Raw genomic sequence first — 21625 nt, 5'->3', positions numbered from 1 at the left:
CTACCAGCTGGTACCACGCAAGCCCATATTGTACGTAGCTCAGGAAGCCGGAGCTGAGGCAAGAGCAGCACTGGATTCACCCAAGGGTTCTGGCTCCAGACCCTCCTGTTAGTCTCCTGCATGGGTGCAGGGTCCCCAAGCTCAGGGCTCGGACTGAGATGGGCACAAGCATAGGTAAGCAGACTGCTCAGGTCAGCGTGTGACAGGGGAGAGCCAGGCAGGCTAGGGGGGCGTGGAGGAAGAGGTGCTCTCCAAGGAGGGAAACCTTGGCCAGTCCTGAGGGATCAGAGGGGTGCTGGCTGCTGGTGGAGGGGACACTGTCCAGACAGAGGCATGGCCAGCGTGAAGGGATGGGAAAGCCGGGCCAATCCAAGAAAGCAATGTGGTTTGGTACTGCAGAGGCAGAGTAAGTCAGGGAGGAGTGTTCATCCTGCCCTGCTCTTCCATTTGTTCAGAAGACGTTTACTGAGCACCAACTGTATACCAAGCATTGTGTTGGGTGCTGAGGGTTGAGCAGTAAACTCACGGATGGGTGGATAGAGGAGGGAAGGAAGACCTTATAACAGTTCCTGCTGCATGTCACATCAATCCAGATCCCCACGGTCTGCCCACCTGTTTCCAGGATTTTAACTCTCCAGCCTCCTTGACGCAGAGACAGGCCCCAGGGCACCAGATGCTGGCTTGTGTGAGTACGGGTGTTCAGGATGAGCCTTGGGGGATGGAGGGTGGCAGATTGCCTCTGCAACTGCAGAGCTCCTGGCTGAGGGTACAAGGGAGTGTCCCCAGGGTGCACAGTGGCCCCGCCCATCACAGCGGCCTGAGCAGAAATGGGATGCAAGGGGCCAGGAGGAGCCATGCCCAGTGGGACCAGAGTTCACAGGCAGGGTCTGCCACCTTCCACCATGGGGAGAGGACCCTGACTGGGTTCTGATAATCTGCCAGTCTGAGTCTCAGGCCCTGCTTGCTACTGTGGTCATTGTGTCTGGTAGATGTCCTTTGGGCATATGTGTTCTGTCCCAGAGGTCAAGAGGAGGCTCCTGAGCCATGCTGCTAGGGTTAGCCCTGGCTCTGCCACCTACTGCTGTGACCAGTGTCAACAGTCTCATGCCTCTGGGTCTCCTCACCCATGAATGCAGGTGATAGTGGCACCAATAACACCCCTCTCTGTGGGCTGAAAGAGTAACCCGGCAGGGTGAGCTGTCACAGGTGTCTATAAGCATCAGGGCTGGACTTCACTGTGGTGTGGCCAACAGCTAACCATTACTGCTCCCTGCTCACAGCACTGCCCACTTCCCATGACCCACCCTGCCCAAGGCACAGAGCAGCGGGCACCTGCCTCCCTGCCTTACCTATCCCTAGGCACACTCCTTGTCCTTCCCCAGCCAGCGCTGAGTTGACTCCCACCCTGTTAGACCCCTGGGCCACACACAATCTGGCTTTAAAAATCACCAACTACAGATCTATCCACGTCTGTGTTCTCCTCAGAGGGGCTCATCTGCTACCAATTTTGTCTTCCTTTCCTGTTCTTTCTTTTTTTCTTTTTGGGGGCTTGTTATGCACAGACACAGCTGGGCACCTTCACAAGGCCAGTGTTCACACCTCATGGAATTACCAAGGGCGGAGCTGAGCATGGCATGCCAAGTGGTGCAGCAGCCTCTGCTTACAGGAAGCAGATGATGGCAGCCAAGTTCTGTGGATGGTGCGTTCAGATGCAGGAGAATGGAAAACAGCCGGGAATTGGATGAGCTGCTGCTGTGAAATGCCTCCTGGGCCTCGAAGAGGAGCCTTTCCTGGTCAAGCCCTTTCCTGTGAAGCCCGGCCTCCTAGCCCACCGAGTGGGAGTTATCCTAGGAAGTACCCAGAATCCCTTCTGTCCTCTTTCAAGAAAAACACTATGACCTTGTCTTCTCTGGATATAAAGAGCCACCAATCACAAGGAACATCTGCCAATGAGACGCATCCGGTCCCTTAGGGAGCCCCTGACTGAGTCTCTACCCTGCCTCATGTTTCCTAGGAGCACGTTTTGCTGCACATAGTGGTGACTCCGCTTCTTTATGTATTTGCCAAGTCATTTACGTCATAGGTGAGTGAGACACTGTGGAAATGGCAGTGAGGAAGGAAGAGAAAATCTTGCCTCTGTGGTGTTGATGGGCCTCGTGGCTGGTCTGCACCATCACCAACATTCCATTTTCTTTTAAAACATCAGTGACGCTGTAGATTCATTGCTGGGCTATGAATTACCCTTAACTGCAGTTTCAAGGGTAGGAAGGGGAATTATTGAGTGGATCTAGTTCTGTGATGGAAAATAGATCCTAATCCCATCCATAGAAATGTCTTTAGATGCTGAATCCATAGTAGGTTCCTGAAGCACTGCTTTGGGAAGACACTCAGGTCACGCCGGGGGGAATCAGCCATGTCTGCATGAGCATGGTGAAGAGTGGGGCAGCTCCCAGGCCAATGGCCGCTGAGGTGCCATCCCAGCCTGTGCACCCTCCAGTCTGCAGACCAAGAAGTTACACGACTCTCCCGATCACTGAACCAGACCCCAGATCACAGACAAGGAGGGTCACGGGTGGCAGATGAAGAAAGGATACGTGAACCCCAGGCACGGAAAGACTGAGGAAATGCAGGGTCACACAGAAAAGGCCAAGCAGACCAAGCGCGGGCCACACTGTCATCATCATTAGTTTGCTGAGTAGTTTTCAAAACATCCTTTAATCAAGAAGCCAGAGACTCTGAGCTCCTGGTGAAGGAGGATAGGTGAGTCAGTTGTGTGCAGCACAAAGCCTCTGAGTGACAGAATCGGGGAGGCCAAAGAGGCAGTGTGTGGCACTCATGTGCTGTATACACGTGTGGGGGACGGTAAGGATCCACATTCACATGCATCTGATGGGAACAGATGCTGGTGTGTGGCAAAAGAGGGAGCCACTCCATATGCAATGGCCTTGCTACTCAACTCCAGTGGGACACTGCGCTCTTCCCTGCCCCACGTCCATGTCTCTTCCTCTGAAGCTAGCTTCTGCTTTACTTTGAGGGATTACTCTTCCTTTACTCCCTGTCCATGTGTTTAGGGGTGGGGATGACCCCACCCTGGTTTCAAGAAAAGACACGTGACCCTGACATGGTTGATTAGAGCATCACAGTCCAGTGGACACAGAGGTCAGTTCAGGGAAAGACTCAGGAGCTGATGAGATTCAAAGCTCCGTTACCATCATCAAGTGGAGACAGATGTTCTCTCAAGGGGCTTCAGCCTGGGAGACGAGGTCAAGTTGCAGAGACCTCCACCCTGGGAGGCAGGGAGAGGTGAGCCTCTCCGAGCAGACCCAGCACAACAGGATGTACACAGACCAAAGTTGTGCCATTATATAGCACCAGTACATATCCCTAAAATATATTAGTTACATAAATCAATAAATCCCTACTGCTCCTCCCCCACCATTTTTAAGTTGAATTTCTCTCATTTGCAACAACAATAACAAAAATAATCTTAGCCAATGCAATAAAGATCCATTTTGCACATAAGACAGAGAGAAGACCCAGTGCTCTTTTTGCACCCAAGGTTACCTGCAAGGACCCCTGGATGTCCTTCCCGCCGATGATCATGAGTTCTGCCATGTCCTCAGCGTGGGGAGTCCGCGCGTGCACAAACAGGGTCCTGCCCACTGCAGTTATGTTTCTCAGGGCAACTAGGCTGCCATCGCTGTTCACCCTGAAGTGTGGGCTTGACACCTCATAGCGCAGCTTGTCATTTCCTTTACAGTCACTGAAGGTCACTGGGAATAGAAAACAACAGAAAAGCATGGGTAGGTTGCTACCGCTCACCTATCAAGTACAGGTCATCTGGAGGGTCCCCACCACAGCCCTTCATCCCACAGCAGGCCACTTGTGCCTGGGTGACTGTGACTGTGTGTTGATGGATTTTACTCAGTCAAAACACAGCCTTGGTCGCCTCCCAGTTCTGAGCTGGTGCTAAGCCCTGAGGATGCCAGGATGCAGGACAGGCCCTGCCCTGAGGGCAGAGGGTGGGGTGAACAGTCAGATATGGAAGAGGGACAAAGTACGAATTGCTGGGCAGAACCACAGAGCCCTGGGGAACATGGTGGACGGCTTCACAGAGCCAAGGTTTGAGCTGGAACTTAAGATAAATAGGAGGCTCTCAATAGGGCCGAGGGCATCCCAGACTACCCCGAGGCATGGATTCAGGAATGAGAACCAGGCAACCAGGAGCACCTGGAGAAGGGCCAATGGGAAATGGAGCAGGGATGTTGGGAAGTAGAAAGAAAGTCTGGAAGTGAAACCAGGTGTGTCTGGAAGACAAACTGGGGAAAGCCAGTAAGTTGTGGTGCTTGGTGACAGGCTTGGGCTATTTTCAGTGTGTCTCGGGTCAGGATCCCGTGTGTGCTCTGGTTCTAGTGGACAGCAGTGTTTCCCAAGGGTTGAGGTGCACAAGGAGCACACGGGGAGCCTTGTGAAAACCCTGAGATTACAGTGTGGTGAATCTGGGTTATAGTATGGCAGACAGAGAGGCCGGGAAAGCCAGGGCCTGGTGTGTGCTAGTGATCCTGGCTGGACAACGGCGGTGGTGGTGGTGAAGTGGGGAGGGAGACAGGAGCTGAGTTCCTGCAGTTATGGCTCAGCCATGTGTGGGAAGGCAGACGGAAAGTGGCTCCTGGATGAACCACGTGGGACACGGGAGTCCTGCCGCCAGCACTGGTGTGATGGCCTTTGTGCTGCCCTCTGGGAGCTTCTGTGTCTAGCACACAACTCCATTGTTAGGGCCTCCACCACCCGCCCCGTGCTGCCTGCCTGTCTGCCTCTGCTGTGGACTCGGGGGCCCTGGTCGGTAAGCCGAGGAGTAGACTCACTCCCCCCAGCATAGAAATGTGCGACCATAGTTCCCCTTATCTAAGGGGGACACACTCCAAGACCCCTAGTGTATCTCTGAAACCCTGGATAGCACCGAAACCTGAATAGACAATGTTTTTTTTCCCTAGGATAAAGTTTAATTTATAAATTAGGCACAGTGAGAGATTAACAATAATAAAAATAATAAAATAGAATAATTATAACAATTCACTGGCATAAAAGTTATGTAAAAAGTCTGCAAATCAATATACTGTGAACAAAGTTATGTGGACCAATCCCCCCACCCCTTTTCCCATTGAATTCAGCTCATGGTTGACCACAAGTAACCGAAATCGACTAAAGCAAAAGCAAAGCCGTGGGCCAGGGGGCTACATGCTCTCTGCTGAGATGCTTACTTATTTGGCAAACCTTTAATTGAAGTTTAGCACAGATACAGAAGAGTGCATAAATCAGACTGTGTGACCAATGAATTTTTACAACATGGGTGCTCTAGGACCCATCACTCAGACCACAGCACATTACCCTCCCTTCATGGGTAGAATTCCACCCTCCTCCCCAGAGGCTGAGTCCACAGCTTGGGTTCACCTGAGTGTGCGTGTCACTGACGTGGCTTCACCCAGCATGCCCTTGTGTTTGGCTGCTTTCATCCTACATCACATTTTGTGAGATTCATCTGCGAGGCCGCAAGTCACATCCTGACCACCAAACACTCTGCAGTATCTGGACCGCTGCACCCCAACCCACTCTGTGCCAGGCTCAGTTAGGGCTTACTTATTCTACTATCAATGGGCACCTGAGTTGGTTCCAATTTGGGTCACTTAAAACATTGCTACTAGGGACTTTCTGCTATGTCTTTTGGTGACAACATCTACATAGGTCCCGATTCACTGTAAAGCCTTATAAATATTTGACGAACTGAGCTGATCTTTCTGCTCTGGAAAGATGACGCTTAAGGCAACAATCGCCTTATCAGATGGTGATATGGAGAGCGTGGACGGGGCACTTTCCACGTGCCAGGCTCAGTGACATGCATTTTACAGACATTCTGATTCAGGCCTCACGATGACAAGGAATAAGAACTATTCCGATTCCTTCTCCTGACAGTTTCCAGGTAAGGTGACTAAGGTTTGAAGAGGGGCCAAGCACACAGGGTTTGTAAAGGATAAACAAGATCTGAGCCCTGGTCCACGTGCCTTTCATCACCACATGGTCTCAGTAAAGGGACACCCACCCGAGCTGAGCCTCCTGGGTCCTCTCAGACCTGAGGGTCTGCACCCTGCGTGCTGTGCTCAGTCCTGCCCCCACCGTCCCACCAGCCCTGAAGCACCCTGCACAGCACTGCCTGTGCACCCCTGGGCAGGGCTCAGAGGCATCTCTGCATAATCACACAGCTGGATGCTGGGGCGTCTGCGGTTCCCGGGGCACTTTCTTGCTTTCCCTCACCACCTTGGTAGCCAAGACGACGCAGGCATGCCTGGTTTGGGCTTTTGGAAATGAAGGGGCTGCTTTCATTATCATCACCAATTAGCATTTGTCCACTGGAAGCAAATTAAATGGCAAGGTTTGCTGAGAATGTGTTGCTCCTGTGGTCAGCATGGGGGTTTTGGCCCTGGCCCTGGTCCTGGCCTGTGGATAGGGAGGGTTGGAACAAGGGAGAGGAATACAATATGTGTGAGGGTTTTCATTACACAGCCAAATTCCTTCCTTCCTTCCTTCCTTCCTTCCTTCCTTCCTTCCTTCCTTCCTTCCTTCCTTCCTTCCTTCCTTCCTTCCTTCCTTCCACAGATTCTTAGTGAGAGCTTGCATCAGGCTAGATACTGAGGTTATAGCATTGGACACAATGAACACAGTCCCTAGTTTAAAATCTAATGAGGGAGACAGACATAAATCCAATACCTTTATAAGTAACAGGGTCCTATTTCACACAATATGCAAAGGTCCTGTGGCACCAAGGGAACTGGGCACCAGCCAGTGAGATTAGCACAGAGGGCAAGGGAATGCAAGAAGCAAGGAGATAAGCTTCCCACTTCATAGAAAAGTTGTGCTCCGCTGTGCTCCCGTGAAGTGGAACCTGAGGGCCACAAGGCCTTGCTCCTTAGAGAAGGCCCCTGGCAACTACAGGAGGTGCCTCCACCTGACTCTTGAGAGAATATGGACCCTCGTTGCCAAAGGACCTGGGATTCCGGGCCATCTGCGCTCCAGGCCGTCTGGCAGCTCCCTTTGCCCTCTGTCTTCATACCTCCCACCTTCCCTGCACCTGTCCCCAGGCCTACCATTTCATGTGCTTGGCATGGTCTGGGCAGGCAGAGGATGCTTCTCATCTCCTTGGCCCTTGCTAACTCTGGATCATTCTTCAGGATTCAGCTCAAGCTGTTCTCCAAGCTTCCAGCTCTGAGGGCCCTATGTATCATGTTTCACCAATATGTCCACTTTGTGTCTCTGTTTTCCCACAGACTCAGGAGCAGAAACTGAATCTGATTCTTTCATTCATCTTTACATTTTCAGCAATAAACAGAATGCTTTGCTCCATACAGGAGGCCATCAATAATGATGCCACTTAGCTAGGTTTCTCTCCAGTGGCAAAAGGATGCTCTCACAGTGGTGAATGGGGTCCTCTCTCATGCCCTCAGTCGGGGAGGCTACAGGCAAGACTGACAACTGAGAACAAGGCTTCCAGCAGCCTCCTGATGTGGTTGAGCCCCAGAGTACAGGTGGGTAGGGACGAAGGAGCCAACCATGCTCACCCTCTCTGCATTCTGGGCCCTGCGTGCACAGATTCATGATGGCACTTGGCCTCCTATTTGGCCTTGACTTGGACATGGATGAAGTCCTGGGTGGGTGCTTATCTTTCTCCAGAATTCCAATAAAGCTTTGTGCAGCTCTGAAGCATAGGTGGGATGAAAGGGTGCTTGAACAAATAACAGCTCCAACACCTACCATTTGCAGAGTGGCTCCTGAAGGCCTGGCTCTGGGCCAGGGACAGTATAGTCCGTCCATGCAACCCCAGCCTCAGGGTGATGCTAAACTATAGCAGAGTTTCTCAACTCCCATTTTTTTCCCCTTTTTTAAATCACCTATGCCCTTAGGAGCCTTTCCAGAAATTTCCTCCTAATTGCCTCCACTCTCGTGAAATTTTAATATCATAGATACACTTAAATCTGCTTATATATTGCATGTGAATCTTATTCTTTTTAAGAACAAATTTTGCCCTTCCCACAAGAACCTAGTTCACGCCATTTGGGGTAACAGAGTCCCACTGAGACTCTCTAAGCATCATTTCCACTTTCTAGAAGAGACTGAGCCTCAGGGACACTGACTGAGTTGTTCAAGGCCACACATCCTTGAAGGGATACAGCCAGAACATGCCCCCAGCCTGGTCTGTCTCGAGAGCCCAGGTTCTGGGCTCTCTACTCCTAGGAAGAGATGAAGGAGAAGAGAAATGACAGTGGCCCATGTCAACCCCCTTGGGCCTCTCAAGAATCCTGTGGGGGAAGGCACACTGGGGGCCACATCCACCCCCAGCATCTGGCACTTCTTAGGCCCCGTGTGTCACAGCACCTCCCTGCCAGGCCAAGGAGCTGCCTGCCCTGGGAGGAGGGGAGGCGTTTGCCTATTTTCAACACCACCTGAACTCAGGAGCAGATGCTTTGGACCAGGGAATCTTTCTCAAGGCCAATATCTAGGACACCATCAGGGGAGCATTGAAAAATCTCTCCCTCCAGAGAATAGACAGAATGGGGCTGGCTGGGCGCTGTGCACCTGGATCTTTCCAAAGCCCCCCTAGTCAAATGAAGTGCAGACAGAACCAAGAACCAAGACCTTAGGTTGGAAAGTGTTGGACAAGGTGCCAGGTTTTCACACTTACCCGCCATTCCTAGCACTGAAGGGGGTACCTAGCATGCCAGCACCTGCTCTTCCCACACCCCGAATAAAGTAGTTCTACTGTTATTTTTAAGCCCTTTTTGAATCCTGGATCAGTTTGGAGGAGCCCTGTGACCTTGGACAACTGAACCCCTCCCGATCTTTACTCCTCGACAACTTCAGCTGTGAAATGGGCGTAATAGCACCCCCCTTACGGGCACCATCATCCCTGTGGGATGCAGAAACCAGACAGTCTGTGCCCACACACACGCAGCTCTTGAGTCAGGGCTGCTGCTCCACCAGCGGGAATCACCATCAGTGTTCCCATAATTCTGGGCACCAGGGGAGCCCCCCTTCCCTGCCCTACAGAGCTTCCCTCTTCTGGCTGGTGTGGATTTGTGCTGGTCAGGCACCCTTGCTCCAGCCTGGCCACATGCAGTTACCATGGAGACAGGGACTCCAGGCAGAGACTCCGGCTGATTCGGATCCAGCCCTGCCCACCTGTGAGTGCTTTGGACTTACTTGCTCAGGCTCTGCCTTCCTTCCTTGCACCAGAAGTTGTAGAGGGAAAGAGCAGGAGAGGGTGGATCCCAGTGTGCTGCCCGCAGTGCACCCGACCCAGTTGTACTAAAATACTCTAAATGGACTGTCTGTAAGGACGACTTCTTGTCAATCTAAGGGAAAACCTTTCCTAAAATAGCGCTGCCCGCCCTGAGCTTGGCCTTCATGATTGCCCTGAATCTGCCCATTATCACCTGGCATCAGTTGTAGGCAAGACTGTTTTCCTCTCTGGAAACAGAGGATGATCCTTATTCTCACATTGAATATGCCAAGTCTATTTTTCCTAATATGTATTAAAATAAACCTAAAGAGTCAACTAAAAAATAAATGTCCTTTTATCCATGAAAACCCTCACAGCGACCTTCACTGCATCCTTGGGAATGTGGGTGGGGCTGCTTTTCTCCCGTCATTCCTAAGCCCGACAAAGACCTGTTTGGCTCCACCCACCAGCCTTTGGCCTGCCGGGCTCTGACAGCCTAAGGGCTGGGGTGGACCAATACACCCAACATAAAGGAAGAAGGTTTGGCAGATGCCAACCCTAGGAAAAGCACCCATGGAGGTCACCCTGTGGTGGTGACTTTGGCAATAGCTAGATGACAGATCTCACATATAGGAGGAATCATTCAGCGAAAGAGAAAGAATTCACCACACCTTTTCCCCTCTTCTTCCTTCTGGAGAACACAGAGTATTTTCCTACCAATCCTCTCATCTTCCATTCCCTAAAGGGTTCAAGGGACAGAATCATCACATTGTCTCACAGTATTAGCTTGGTGGTCCCCACCAAAGTATCAGTGATTCGCCAGCTTTTCAGCAGAGATCAAGACAAAGTGTGTTTGGAGGTCCAGAGTTCAAAGAACCTACTTAAGGACGAAATTGAATGGATGACTATTTTAAAATATTTGTTTCTATAGAGACAGCCTCCTAAGTAGCTCTAAATGACACCATGTGGATAACATAAAGGAAAAATTCTAATAAACAATTAAACTTGTGAGCAGCAAATATTTGGAACCTCTATCTGGGGGACAATGACTAGCTGCGCTGTTCTGAACTCACAAATGACTTTTGCATGTTGTTTATCATGGTGGCATTTCAAATAGCTTCTGGAAAGGAAAAAAGTGATACTTATAATACACTGAACCTGAGGATTTATTGGAATCAATTGCATAACATCATTCTTTGAGATAATCTTTGAGCACCCCAGGAGGAGAGAGGGGGGAGCGAAAACTCCCCACCTGGGGGAAAATGCAAATTAGGCGACAGGCACCACTCAGCGTTTCAATTATGCTTTCAGCGTGTTTCCACTCAAAATGTCCTCTGGGCTTAATGCAAATGTCACAAAAAGACAAACTTTAGCTGGGAGACAAAACCACAATCGAAATGGAAAGTTTGGCACGTGAATTAAGGGGCTTAATCTTCCTGACCTTGATTTTCTGCTTTTCTATTTCTTTCTTTTGAATATGATCCTTAGGGATAAAAATCCCAAAGGCATAGATTTCTTTCCATTTAGAAATAACAGGTGAAGGAGCAAATTAAGCTGTATTATGATCCCAGGAAATATGAAAATGCAAGTGGATTTAAATTTATCTGCAAAATAAAGACTAGTTCTGCTCATACAGACAGGTATAAACCCCATACATGGATCCTGTGCTCTTCCGGCGTGTTTGGTCCATCTGTGAGTCATGCACTCTCACCTGAGGTAGACAGATGGTCTTAAGGAAAGGTAGAATCTGTCCGTTGAGACTTGCAATTGAGTTTGCGCATAAGCTGTAGAGCCTGCCAGCCTTAGTGCTCAGACTGCTTGTTTGCCTGTGCTAGGACTTGAGTAATTCTGTATCTGTCATCTGGGAGCTGGAGCCTGTCCACAGGCAGGTGTGTGGGTTCCTCCAGGATCTCTGGACCCACACACAAGAGGAAGGCTACAGCAGTGGTGTGCTGGCCATAGAATAACCCGGATTTGTAGCATATGTCAAGTTTAACCATGTGAATTCTGTATACAGTGCTGACCTCAATGTACCCAGGTGCCTTCACGGCCTCGAAAATTCTCTATCATCTTCATGGGCTTGCAGAAGTACCTGCACTGGTCATCTTCAGAGACGAGGCACTGGCCCTGCATAGCAGAATGTAAATGGCTTCTTCTGTCTCAGCCTGAAGGGAATCCACCATCCCGTTCCCCTCGCCTACTCACAAACACAGAATTCAACTGCCCGTCAGCGTGGAGAGCCTGCACACTGGTTGATCTGCAGAGTGTTGGCGGGCACAGAAAGCCATCTCGTGACTCAAGTAGCATTTAGTTCAGAAACATCAGATGGACTCTCCCCAGGATGCAGACCATCATTTAATTGCTTTTCACATCCCTCAGCATCCCACTGGCATCCAGAGGCACTAACTTCCTTTTAAAGAATTCACAAAGCCAAGCCGGATCCTGGGCCTCCTCGGACCTGCCCGGATGAGAGGAACAGAAAGCCAGGCCTCCGTTTCCCTGATGCCCCTTCCTCAGGCATTCTGGCGGGGCACGCTTTCACCCACAAGGCTCAGTCCCTCCCACACTGGGTCAGACTAGGGGAGGAACAGTAAGCACATCCCCCGGCCTTGACTCATCCGCTCTCCTGATTCCCGAATGCTCTGGACTGTGTCCCAGCTGAACCTCTGGCTCAGAGTCAGTGCCGACAACCACCACTTCTGCAGGATTCTGGGAGTGCTGCTAACCATGACGGATGGACCCAGGCGTGAATTTTGTCTCCAAAGACTGTGTAAATTTGATAGGTGCACACTACACATAAAACAGTCATCATACCATCTTGTGTCAATTCCAACTTTGATATAGAGTTTCAATTCCATCAAGACAGCAGAAGGTATAATGAATGATTCAGTCAAGCGATCCTCAGCCGAAACCTATTTTTGCCATGTAAACCCTTACGGGCTTCCTCTTAGAAAAAGACAGAGCCCACATCTGATTTCAGGGGAATTTTTCTGTCTCTTATTAAAAATGGAGCTGCAAGCTCTGAAGCTGCTCTTTTCTGTCAAGGTGTTACAGTCTCCTCGTGCTATGGATTCTTCAAAACGTGGCAGTTTGCTTTCTGATAGGACGCTGTGAATTGCCTACCCAAGGGTGGTTCTAATCACTATGAATTGGGTATTTCAAATTGGAATTACTTTATATATCGCACAGAGCCTGACACAGTACACATTCAGCCCTGTTTGTTGAATGAATAAACAGCAGATCTGAAACTTGGCAGCTAAGCAAATTTAAAATTCCCCAAACAAAACTGAGAACGATGGCAAATTCATGTGAAGATCTGAGTAAGTCAATTTGAAAGTCACCTGCTCAGCGAAACAGAAATCATGGTTTCAGCAAGTCTGAGAATCACCAAGTCTTGGATTTACAGAGATCTCCTCTTGATTTTTTTTTTCCTCATTGCTATCCATGTCTCTAAAAAAGCCCTTCATTTCTGATGTACCTAGAAATTATATGCACGCTTGCCTTCCTCCTCTGAGCTTCTCTGGGGTGAACTAATGGAAGGAGAAGTTTGCTTTACTGTAACTTCAAAAGTATTTAATCCCGTGTCTGTAGTTGTTCAGACACCCGTGGCAGTGTGCTGGCTGAGCCTGTGTTGGGACCCAGAGCTCAGTTGTGTTCGATGACTGCAGTCCTGCGATTTCCCAAGTACCTGTACGTGAGCCTGCAGAGGATAGGGCCTAAAAGGAGGGTGATTTCTGGATGAGATCCAGAGAGGCACAGAGTCAGGAAGAAGATGGAGAGAATACAGCATGGTTGCCTGGCCAGCCCCAGAGGTCCACAGATCAGGGGGAGAGGAATTTATAAATACAAGCTCAAAGAGTCATAGACCACAGATGACATCAGTATTCTCGAGCACCATTACAGAAGTTCCCAATAACGTTTGGTTCCCAGTAACAAACTCTTACGGTGAATGGCAGCTTGGCTCACCTCTCTCTGAGTAGAACACAGCTTGGCCTGGCCCTGGTGCAGAGATGACAGAGGAGACAAAAGCGGCTATAGGGGGTCTTCAGTTATCTCGAGGGGTTAGCGGCCTTGGGGATTTTGAGGAAGGACTTGTCACACAGAGAGAAGCAAAAAAAGACGCCCTCCAAGACCTTCCCAGGAATGTCAATGAAGGAGAAGACATAGGAGCACTTGTGGGTTCATGTGAAGATGCCCCTAAGGTCTTCCAGAAATTGCACAATAAAGGATGAATTGAGGTCCCATAATTGTGCATTTGGGGAACTGTGAGTCGGTGCAATGCAAATATTAATATCTATTTGACCTCAAATTTGCCAAAATACTGGAAAAGCCTAAAGAAATTTAGATTTCTATTTAGAAGGCGCCTTCTGTATGAAATAATTTGCTCTTCATTGGACACTTCCAGGGGGGCCTAAATGACTATTTAGCAATAATATTGTGAAATACATTCCAGTATTGGAGGATGTCTCTTACAATTTGGAAATTCTATTATTCTAAGGCTCAACGTATTTATCCGGTAACCCACTGAAAATGTCATTTGTTCACTTACATTGTGAAAGACAGTAGGCATTAAGGGATGAATGTCAACATAAAAATGAATAAGTACACTATCTACCTTCATGATATTTAGAGTCTGAAGGCTGACCCCATGATTATCTGGAGAGATGCCATATTGAAGAATCAGTGTTCCATTTTGTCATCATGTCAAAAGGCCAAATAAATGCCATATAGTAGAAATTACAAGCAGACATATCATAATTCAATATAATAAATTCTTTCTAGCAGTGAGAAAAAGTCAACCAATGAACAGGCTCACCATTCCTAGAGGCATCCAAGGAGAGGACTATCAACTTTACTGAAGATATGAGCTCTCAAAAATTGCTTAGAAAGCAAATTTCTAATTTTCTCTTGTTATAAAAATCAATGTGTCATTCTAGATAATTGACCTTCAATGTTATACGTTTTATTATAAAATTGGATTTTTTTTCACATAAAATTTAATAAGCCAATTTTTGGTGAATTGGTTTCCAAGCTACTCTATCCACAAAATTGGACAAATTAACTGGGTATAAAAATATGCAAATCACCAGGCTTTGGTTTATTTTGGTAGCTGAGGGTACCTTCAAGACCACATCTACATCCATTCCACACCAGATTGGCTTGTGTAATGACGGTGGCCATCAAAGGGCATTGATTCATGAGGACAGACACTGGTGATTACCCAAATGATCTCCCTAGGTGCCCCAGTCATTTTAGGAAACACACAATGTTGTCTATTCATGTTAGAAGTTTATCTTCTATACCAGTTGCCATTTATAGAGCATTCTCTATTTGTCAAGCTGTGGGTCAAATACCTCATGAACATTATTTCTTTTAATTCTACAACACTCCCACGAAGGGAGTATTTTGTAGATGAGGAAATCCAAGGTTCAGAGAGATTGAGAAAAAAAATTTATGGTCAGATAGATATATATAATAAAACCGTAGAATTGCTTTCTACATCAATCATAAAATCCTGTCTCATGACCCAGGAGAGAAGGGAAGAGGTGGGTCCTTTCAGGATGGTGGAATCCATGATAATTGTTGAAAGTTCTTCTTTAGATGTGCATGACTCAATGGGAGGCGAAAGTGAGAAGTGGAGAGAGTTACAAAAAACTCAGTGAAGTAGAATCTTGGTGTAAGTGATTAAACCCACTGGGAAAACCCTAGGAGTGAAATCCAGGAGACTTTAGGGGTCAAAGCTTAGGAAACATTTAAGTTCTGAAGAGGGACAAGGAAGACACACAGATAGGGCCCAGATCAATCTTCATGCAGCCCAGAACACCCAAGCACAGTCAATGGCTTTTATTAAAATGGTTTGTTTAAAGACTGGAAGAAAAGAGAAAGGTATTGATGATCTGTTCATGACTTTTATCAAAGAACTCTTAAGATGTGGGTTAACTGCAGGTCCACACCTGCTGTTCTGCCACTTAATCATCACAGATATTCAGACATGGTCTTCAGAATGTCAAGTCTGGTTTTCACAGAAGTTGTAGATCATCTGTAACCAGCATGTGGATGAACATCTTTTGTGGAAAAATCCAAAAGCATTTTGGACATCCTACCCTTCATTTTCTGGGGAAGCCTGAAATGCTTCTAGGCAGAGATGGACTTGTGCTTCCTGGATCGCAGAAGAGAGTCTAGAATGTTTCCAGAAGGCAGAGCAGCACTTGGGTCCTCGTGTATATCCTCTAGGGAGGCAATGGGTTTCCTTCCTAAGGGTGTGTGCCCAAGTCGTGGACAAGGTTGGTGGCTCAAGAACATCCATACCCAGCAAGTTACTACAGTCTGCAGGGCACCAGCTTCCACACTGTGAACACTTTCTCCTACCACTCTGTGAAAACTTTCTCCTTCCACACTGTGAAAATGAAGGGTAGGATGTTCAAAATGCTTTTGGATTTTTCTACAAAAGACGTAGAAAAAACTTGGGAGTGCTGTGAGGACCCGAGCTTCCTACAACCTCATCTCTGTCCCTCTGGCTCAGCACTGGACCTGGTACAGAGTTGGTGATCAAAAAATATCAGTGGATTCTTTTTGGTTGTAACCAATTAATTCGTTCACCTCCTCCCTAATTGCAGTGAATGAGACGCTCATCAGCTGTGATTACAAATTGGTTCTGTCTAGTTGACAAGACCGTATCTGGAAATTAAAACACAACGGTTTGGCTTGCAGTACATGAAGGACAATTAATTTTTGTATGCATATATGGGCTTTCTGATGTAAGCAAGAAGATGATCAGCCCTCAGGTCATGCCTATTCATCCTCCAGTTGCCAAGAGACTCTTATTGCATTCCTGATGCCATATGGCATCGTCTCTAGCTCCAGCCTCGTGGGACTGAAGGAGGATGCCTGCCAAGAGCATCTTGTCACTTGCTAAAGGTATCCCACTTCCCTGTGATTGCTTCTCTCCACAAAAGCAGCGCTCACACACTCCCTGGGAAGTTCAGTGCAGCTGAAGGCTTTGTGCCCCCCCAACACACACACCTGAATGGCCGTGGGAAGTATAGGAACCAAACGTAAACCGTAGCTTTCCATCAAAAGGGGCAACTTTTGCAATTGAAGGATTCTTACATGGGATCTTACATGGTATATGACTGTGACCATAGGAGGCCCCACGTGTCTAGAAATGTACTTTTTTGCACAGACCCATGGCAGGTTAAGACCTAAGGTTCCTGTGCTTCTTCTTTATATATGTGTGTGTATGTGTGTGTGCGTGCGTGTGTGTGCTTCAAGCTGAAGCCTACAGTCTCGCTCAACTGTGATATTTACGATAATGAATCGCAGATGTTTAAATGGATGTAATCTGAAAACACTTAAATGCTATGATGCTGGAGTCTTACTGCAAACATTACAGAGTGAGGACCTTTGGATTATGTTGATTTTCAGATACTATCACTGGGATATGACTTTACATATTTTGGAAGATAGCAGGCATAAAGGGAAGACATTTTTTCTATCTTTAAAGAAGCCGTGTTCAAAGCACCCGAGGAACTTCAAGGATGTGTCGATTTGGTCACTCTATTGATAACTGAGTTGCAGCACTCTCTGGAATTATGAGAGCACTTATAATTCCCAGCAATCGAGGGCTGCTTTCATGACCCTATCTATACTAAGCGGCACTGTGAGACCCTGGAGAAGAATGAGGGACATCTGTCTATTGATGTGAATGAATAAGAGTCTATCTAACTGGTGGAAACTGATTTTGATAGATATCAAGATCAAACATATATAAACGGCACATCTCTGTATATCATTTGCAAATTTGAGAGACCCTAAGTCAATTCCTATAGCTAGTGGGGAAAGTGAGGGCTGGGTGGAATGGTAGGACCCATCCTGTAATATGTATTATTTAATAGTCTTTAATCCTTTTTGCAAAAAGATTAAACTGTAGTTGAGTGAAATGGGAAACATACCCATTTACCATCCCACCTAGCCCTTACTTCCCCCGCTAGACACACAGTTGACATATATTCTATCAAATATATGCATTTACAAATTACATACATAAATATGCAGTTTAGTGTGTAGGTTTGATCTTAATAGCTGTCGAGAACATTTTGCACCAGTTAGATAGATTCTGATTCGTTCACGTCAGGAGCTGGATCTCTGCATTCTTCTCCAGAACTTCACAGTGCTGCTTAGTGTAGATACGGGGTCCTGAAAGCAGTCCCCAACTGCTGGGCACTGAGGCGTTTTCTGTTTCATAGTGACCAGCAATGTCAAGGTCAATCCTGATGTGCTACATTTGGTGCATGCGTCCTGACCCCCATTTGTTGATTTAAATAAAATGTCCTTTAAAACTTCTGTAGCCCTGGCAAATGAGCAAGGTTTTATCAATTTGGACTCTGATCTAAAGAGTATGAGAGTTCTTTTCTCTCACACCAACTCTTGACAACAAAGCATCTATTTATTTTGCCAGTTTGATGGTTGGAAGAAAGTACGGGGTGGATCTGGGCATTTTCAAGGAATCCTAGGTCAGTCCTCTCACCTACTGCCTTCTAATTCCTTTGGGGGCATGGCTAGGCGGTCAGGATACTTAGGAGTTTACTTGTCCTTGCTTTTCTCCTTACCAAGCTGAGCTTCTAGAAGGCAGAGAAGCACCCTGTGCACCAGTCTTTCTCCAGGGCTCAGCAGGGGCCAGGTATGTGTGTGTTTGTTGACTGAATATCTGTTTTTGTAGATGAGGCTGACCTTCTTTCTACCACAACATGGTTACTTGGCAGAGTTATAGCTTAAAGGGACAGCTCAACTCACCCCATCCTTTCCTATTTCAGTTCCCTCCCTTCTCCCCTCTTCTATCATCTGCCTTCCTCACCAGAGCAAAACCTCCAGGCTCGCAGGAACCTAGTCAGCATCTGCAGCAGCAGCACAGGGTCTGACACACATGGACACGCCACAAACACTTTCCAAGGGTCAGTCCTTTATGATCTGAGAACTGTTTCATCTGGACGCCATGCCAGTGTCAAACTCTGAGAGGTCAACTCTTGTCCTTGACTCTGCTTTTCTGTTCTGTCTGGTGATATGAACAGGGTAGGCAGATTTCTTTAGAGCTTTGACTGAGATCCTTAATCCCATATTCCTGGATTGGGGACTGAGGTGTGTAGAAATCATGTGAACAGGAAGTGCTGCTGTGTAGATATGTGGGCGTCATACCCAGTTTGGCTTTTTGTGGCAACTGTGTAGATAGGAAAGTACAGCTCGCTGGCTGGCTAAAGTGGACCCAAGGAGATGTTCAACTCAGGGGCTGAGACCACTCTCATACAGGCTCACACCACGTGTCATTCTAAGCCAGGAATCAGGACTCTACTGCCCGCCTGCCAAATCCTGCCCACTAGTCATGTTTGTAAATAAAGCTTTATTGGAACACAGTCACACTATGCATGCACATGCCATGGGTTGCCAGGCTTACAAACCCTAATATTTCCTGTTTGGCCTTGTGCAGAAAAAAGTTGATTGACCCCTGCTTTAGACCAAGGTCATATATATATTTTTTTCCAAGAGATCTATTCTAAGCCACTCCAGTGCTCAGGCAAGAAAACTCATATTTCACACTCTGCGTTTCATGATTAACCACAAAGACAATCAGCAGAACAGGGAGAATGACTCACACACACTTGCCTAAATGCTCTCTCAAGCTTGTGCTTTGCCTTTCATTTTCTAAGATACAATCTTCTGGGAGAAATTTTCCATTCAAAACAGAATCTCAAGAGGCTTAGGTTTTTAAATACTCTTTTAAAATCCATTATCATCATTAAATATATGGACAAGCACTCATAGAAAAGATGAATATACCCTGAGGAGCAGATGGGTATTGTGTATATCTATATTTTTATGTAACTAAAGCAATAATTTAATTTAGAGCTAAGAAATTAGCTGTTCATGCTTTTGATCAAGTTCAGGTGCAAAATTGTTTGTCTTCAAGGTCTGTTTCTCACACTTAAAATGATTCGTCATTTTAAAATGTGACTTGTCATTAATTTTTGTTTCTTTTCTTGTAGGGGGGTCTATCATTATTTTCCCCCAAAGGACTACCATGTATGATTTTTCTCTGCATTCTCTAAGTGAAACCATTTGAAAATTTAGTTTTCTATGAGAACTCTAACAGGAATTATTTAATCAAAAAGTGACAGAGAAATAGTGATTCTATTTATTTTTCCCCTCTGGTGAGGGTTTGGCTCATTAACAAAAAGCAATTTTTTATTTTTTATTTTTTAAGCAAAGGGATGAAAGGAAAGAGAGCAACCAAAAAAAAAAAAATGTTTAAATGTCTCCATGAAGCCAGATGCTCCAGCAGAACATGAAAAATAATGGTCACTCTGTATTTCAAGTACTTAAAACCAATGAGCTCAGGAAAACACCCACTTAAACTACCGCACAGTTTCCTCTGTAATTTTGTATGTTCATGTTGGATGGTTTCCGTGGTCTTCCTTGCCGCCTTGTAAGTTAAAGTGTCATGGCTGGGAGTTCTTTCAACACTCAAAGGTCCTGAGTATCAAGTATGCAGTTCCGGTCTGGGAAAGGGGCACAGGAAGGAGATCAGGTGAGCTGAACTCCTCACAGGTGGGTGGAGGTGAAAGCAGAGCGAGGCCAGGTCTCACCCCCTCTTTCATTAAGAACAACTTTGAAAATCTTATCAATGCTGGGAGGGAGAGATGTTTCCTCCTTTACCCCAGTCCCCCTCTGGAGGGCAGACCCAGCTAAAGGCCACATCCATAGTTCTGCAGAATCCTTGGCTGGGTTTGACGGGTGGCAATTTGGGAGGGTCGAGTACAGTGATTATGGAAGAGATTTTTCTGTATAAGGAAAGATAAACTGGAGAAGAACAACTCAGGCAAGGGGGGTGAGGAGGAGAAGAGGAAGGGACACAGGTGGGACCTCCCGGCCTTCCCTCTCCTCCTTCCTTTCCAACCCTCAGTGATTGACCTGGCTCACGAATGCTGTATTTCTCGGGCAACTTGGGGCAGGAGCCATATTTCCTGCCTGGCTGACCCAGGTTGGAAAAGGAGATGGCCTTTGAGACCCAGGACACCAAGGTCAGAGGGACCATGAGGACACAAGTCCGTAGGAGTTTAGAGAGAGGGCTTTGAGAGTCTCAACTTACAGAGCGTGGGGGCTCAACTTGATTTTTAACTAGCCTCTGAGAATTCAGCGGACCACGAACTTCTGATCTCTATTTAATATTATGTAGCTTTTTCCACAAGGCGTCCTCGTGTTAAGGCAAGGCATGCATTATCTCATCATCTTGCTGGTTTTTCACAACAGTGTGTGACACTATTATTATTTCCCAATTTACAAGAAACTGAGCCTAAAGGGTGGCTGTGGGACAAGTGTAAGACACCCGTTTCTCTAGACAGGGGCGTCGCTCAAAGCTCACAGCTCCTGTCTCTCGCCCACTCTGCACACTCAGGCTCGGCAAGGGTGTTGGATTCCACATGCCCAGCACAGAACACAGTGACAGCCGTCCTGAAGGATGAGCAGTCGGTCAGCAAGTCAGCATGTAAAAGAAGGTGACAGTGTCCCACCACAGGGAAGACAGTAGAAGTGAGAAGCCAGGTTCAGGGAGAAACAAGTTCTCCGGTTTCAGCTGAACCATGAAGAGCCAGAGAGAAGGCATCTGCTTCACCCTGGAGGATGAGAACCCAAGTGGTCCTCTACCTCTGAGACTGACATTAAAAACGGACAGAAAGCTCTCCCTAGGAGATGTGGCTGATCCAGGTTCACAGGCCAGTGCTAATTCCTTTAGAGAAAAGCCTCTCTTTGATTCCGCAGGGCTCTGGGTAGATGCCACGAGAGCCTGTCGTGAGCAGTTATGATAGACTCAGTCTCAGGCGCAGTTAGATTCGATCAAATCTATTTTATTAATGCTCATCACACTTCAGACACACATCCTAACTCTAAGTCCTAATTGAATCTACACCCAAGGGTCCAGAAACTCACCTGTGATGTGTCTTGAGTCTGAGACATTAGAACTTGATCCAGCCTGGAGGAGTCTGGTGCAGGGGGGTAAACAGTAATGGAGGTCTCCGTCTCTCTGTCTGGGTCCTGTTAGTCCCATTGGCCCCCAAAAGTCTAGGTTTTTAAGTCCTAATTCAGTTGTGCTTGCAGTTGATAACTGGGTGAGGTCTGGGGTAGACTCTTACATCACTAACTTAAGTCTATCCAAGTTCTGCAGTTCACATTACATCACGGGCACATTGCTTATAGTCTTTCACTATTCAATCAATACACATCCACTAATTAATATAGTCAATAGTCAATAATCCTATAATATTTCTGGTACTCATGTGAGTGCCTTCAGCAGCCCTGTTTGCAGCAGAT

General features: G+C 47.2%; 1 protein-coding gene across 1 annotated transcript in view; it reads right to left on the bottom strand.

The window, feature by feature from the left end:
- The window catches only part of Cdh13 (cadherin 13), an 854075-nt gene that overhangs the window by 512960 nt on the left and 319490 nt on the right, over positions 1 to 21625 (bottom strand). Inside the window, exon 3 of the mRNA XM_078032736.1 lies at positions 3565 to 3773. Within this exon, the coding sequence (XP_077888862.1) occupies positions 3565 to 3773 (209 nt within the window). The remainder of the gene's footprint in view (positions 1 to 3564; positions 3774 to 21625) is intronic.

The sequence above is a fragment of the Ictidomys tridecemlineatus genome, chromosome 15 (assembly GCF_052094955.1).
Source record: "Ictidomys tridecemlineatus isolate mIctTri1 chromosome 15, mIctTri1.hap1, whole genome shotgun sequence".
NCBI classification, from domain to species: domain Eukaryota; kingdom Metazoa; phylum Chordata; class Mammalia; order Rodentia; family Sciuridae; genus Ictidomys; species Ictidomys tridecemlineatus.
The sequence above is the reverse complement of the archived record's forward strand: the minus strand, read 5'-3'. Positions and strand labels throughout refer to the sequence as shown.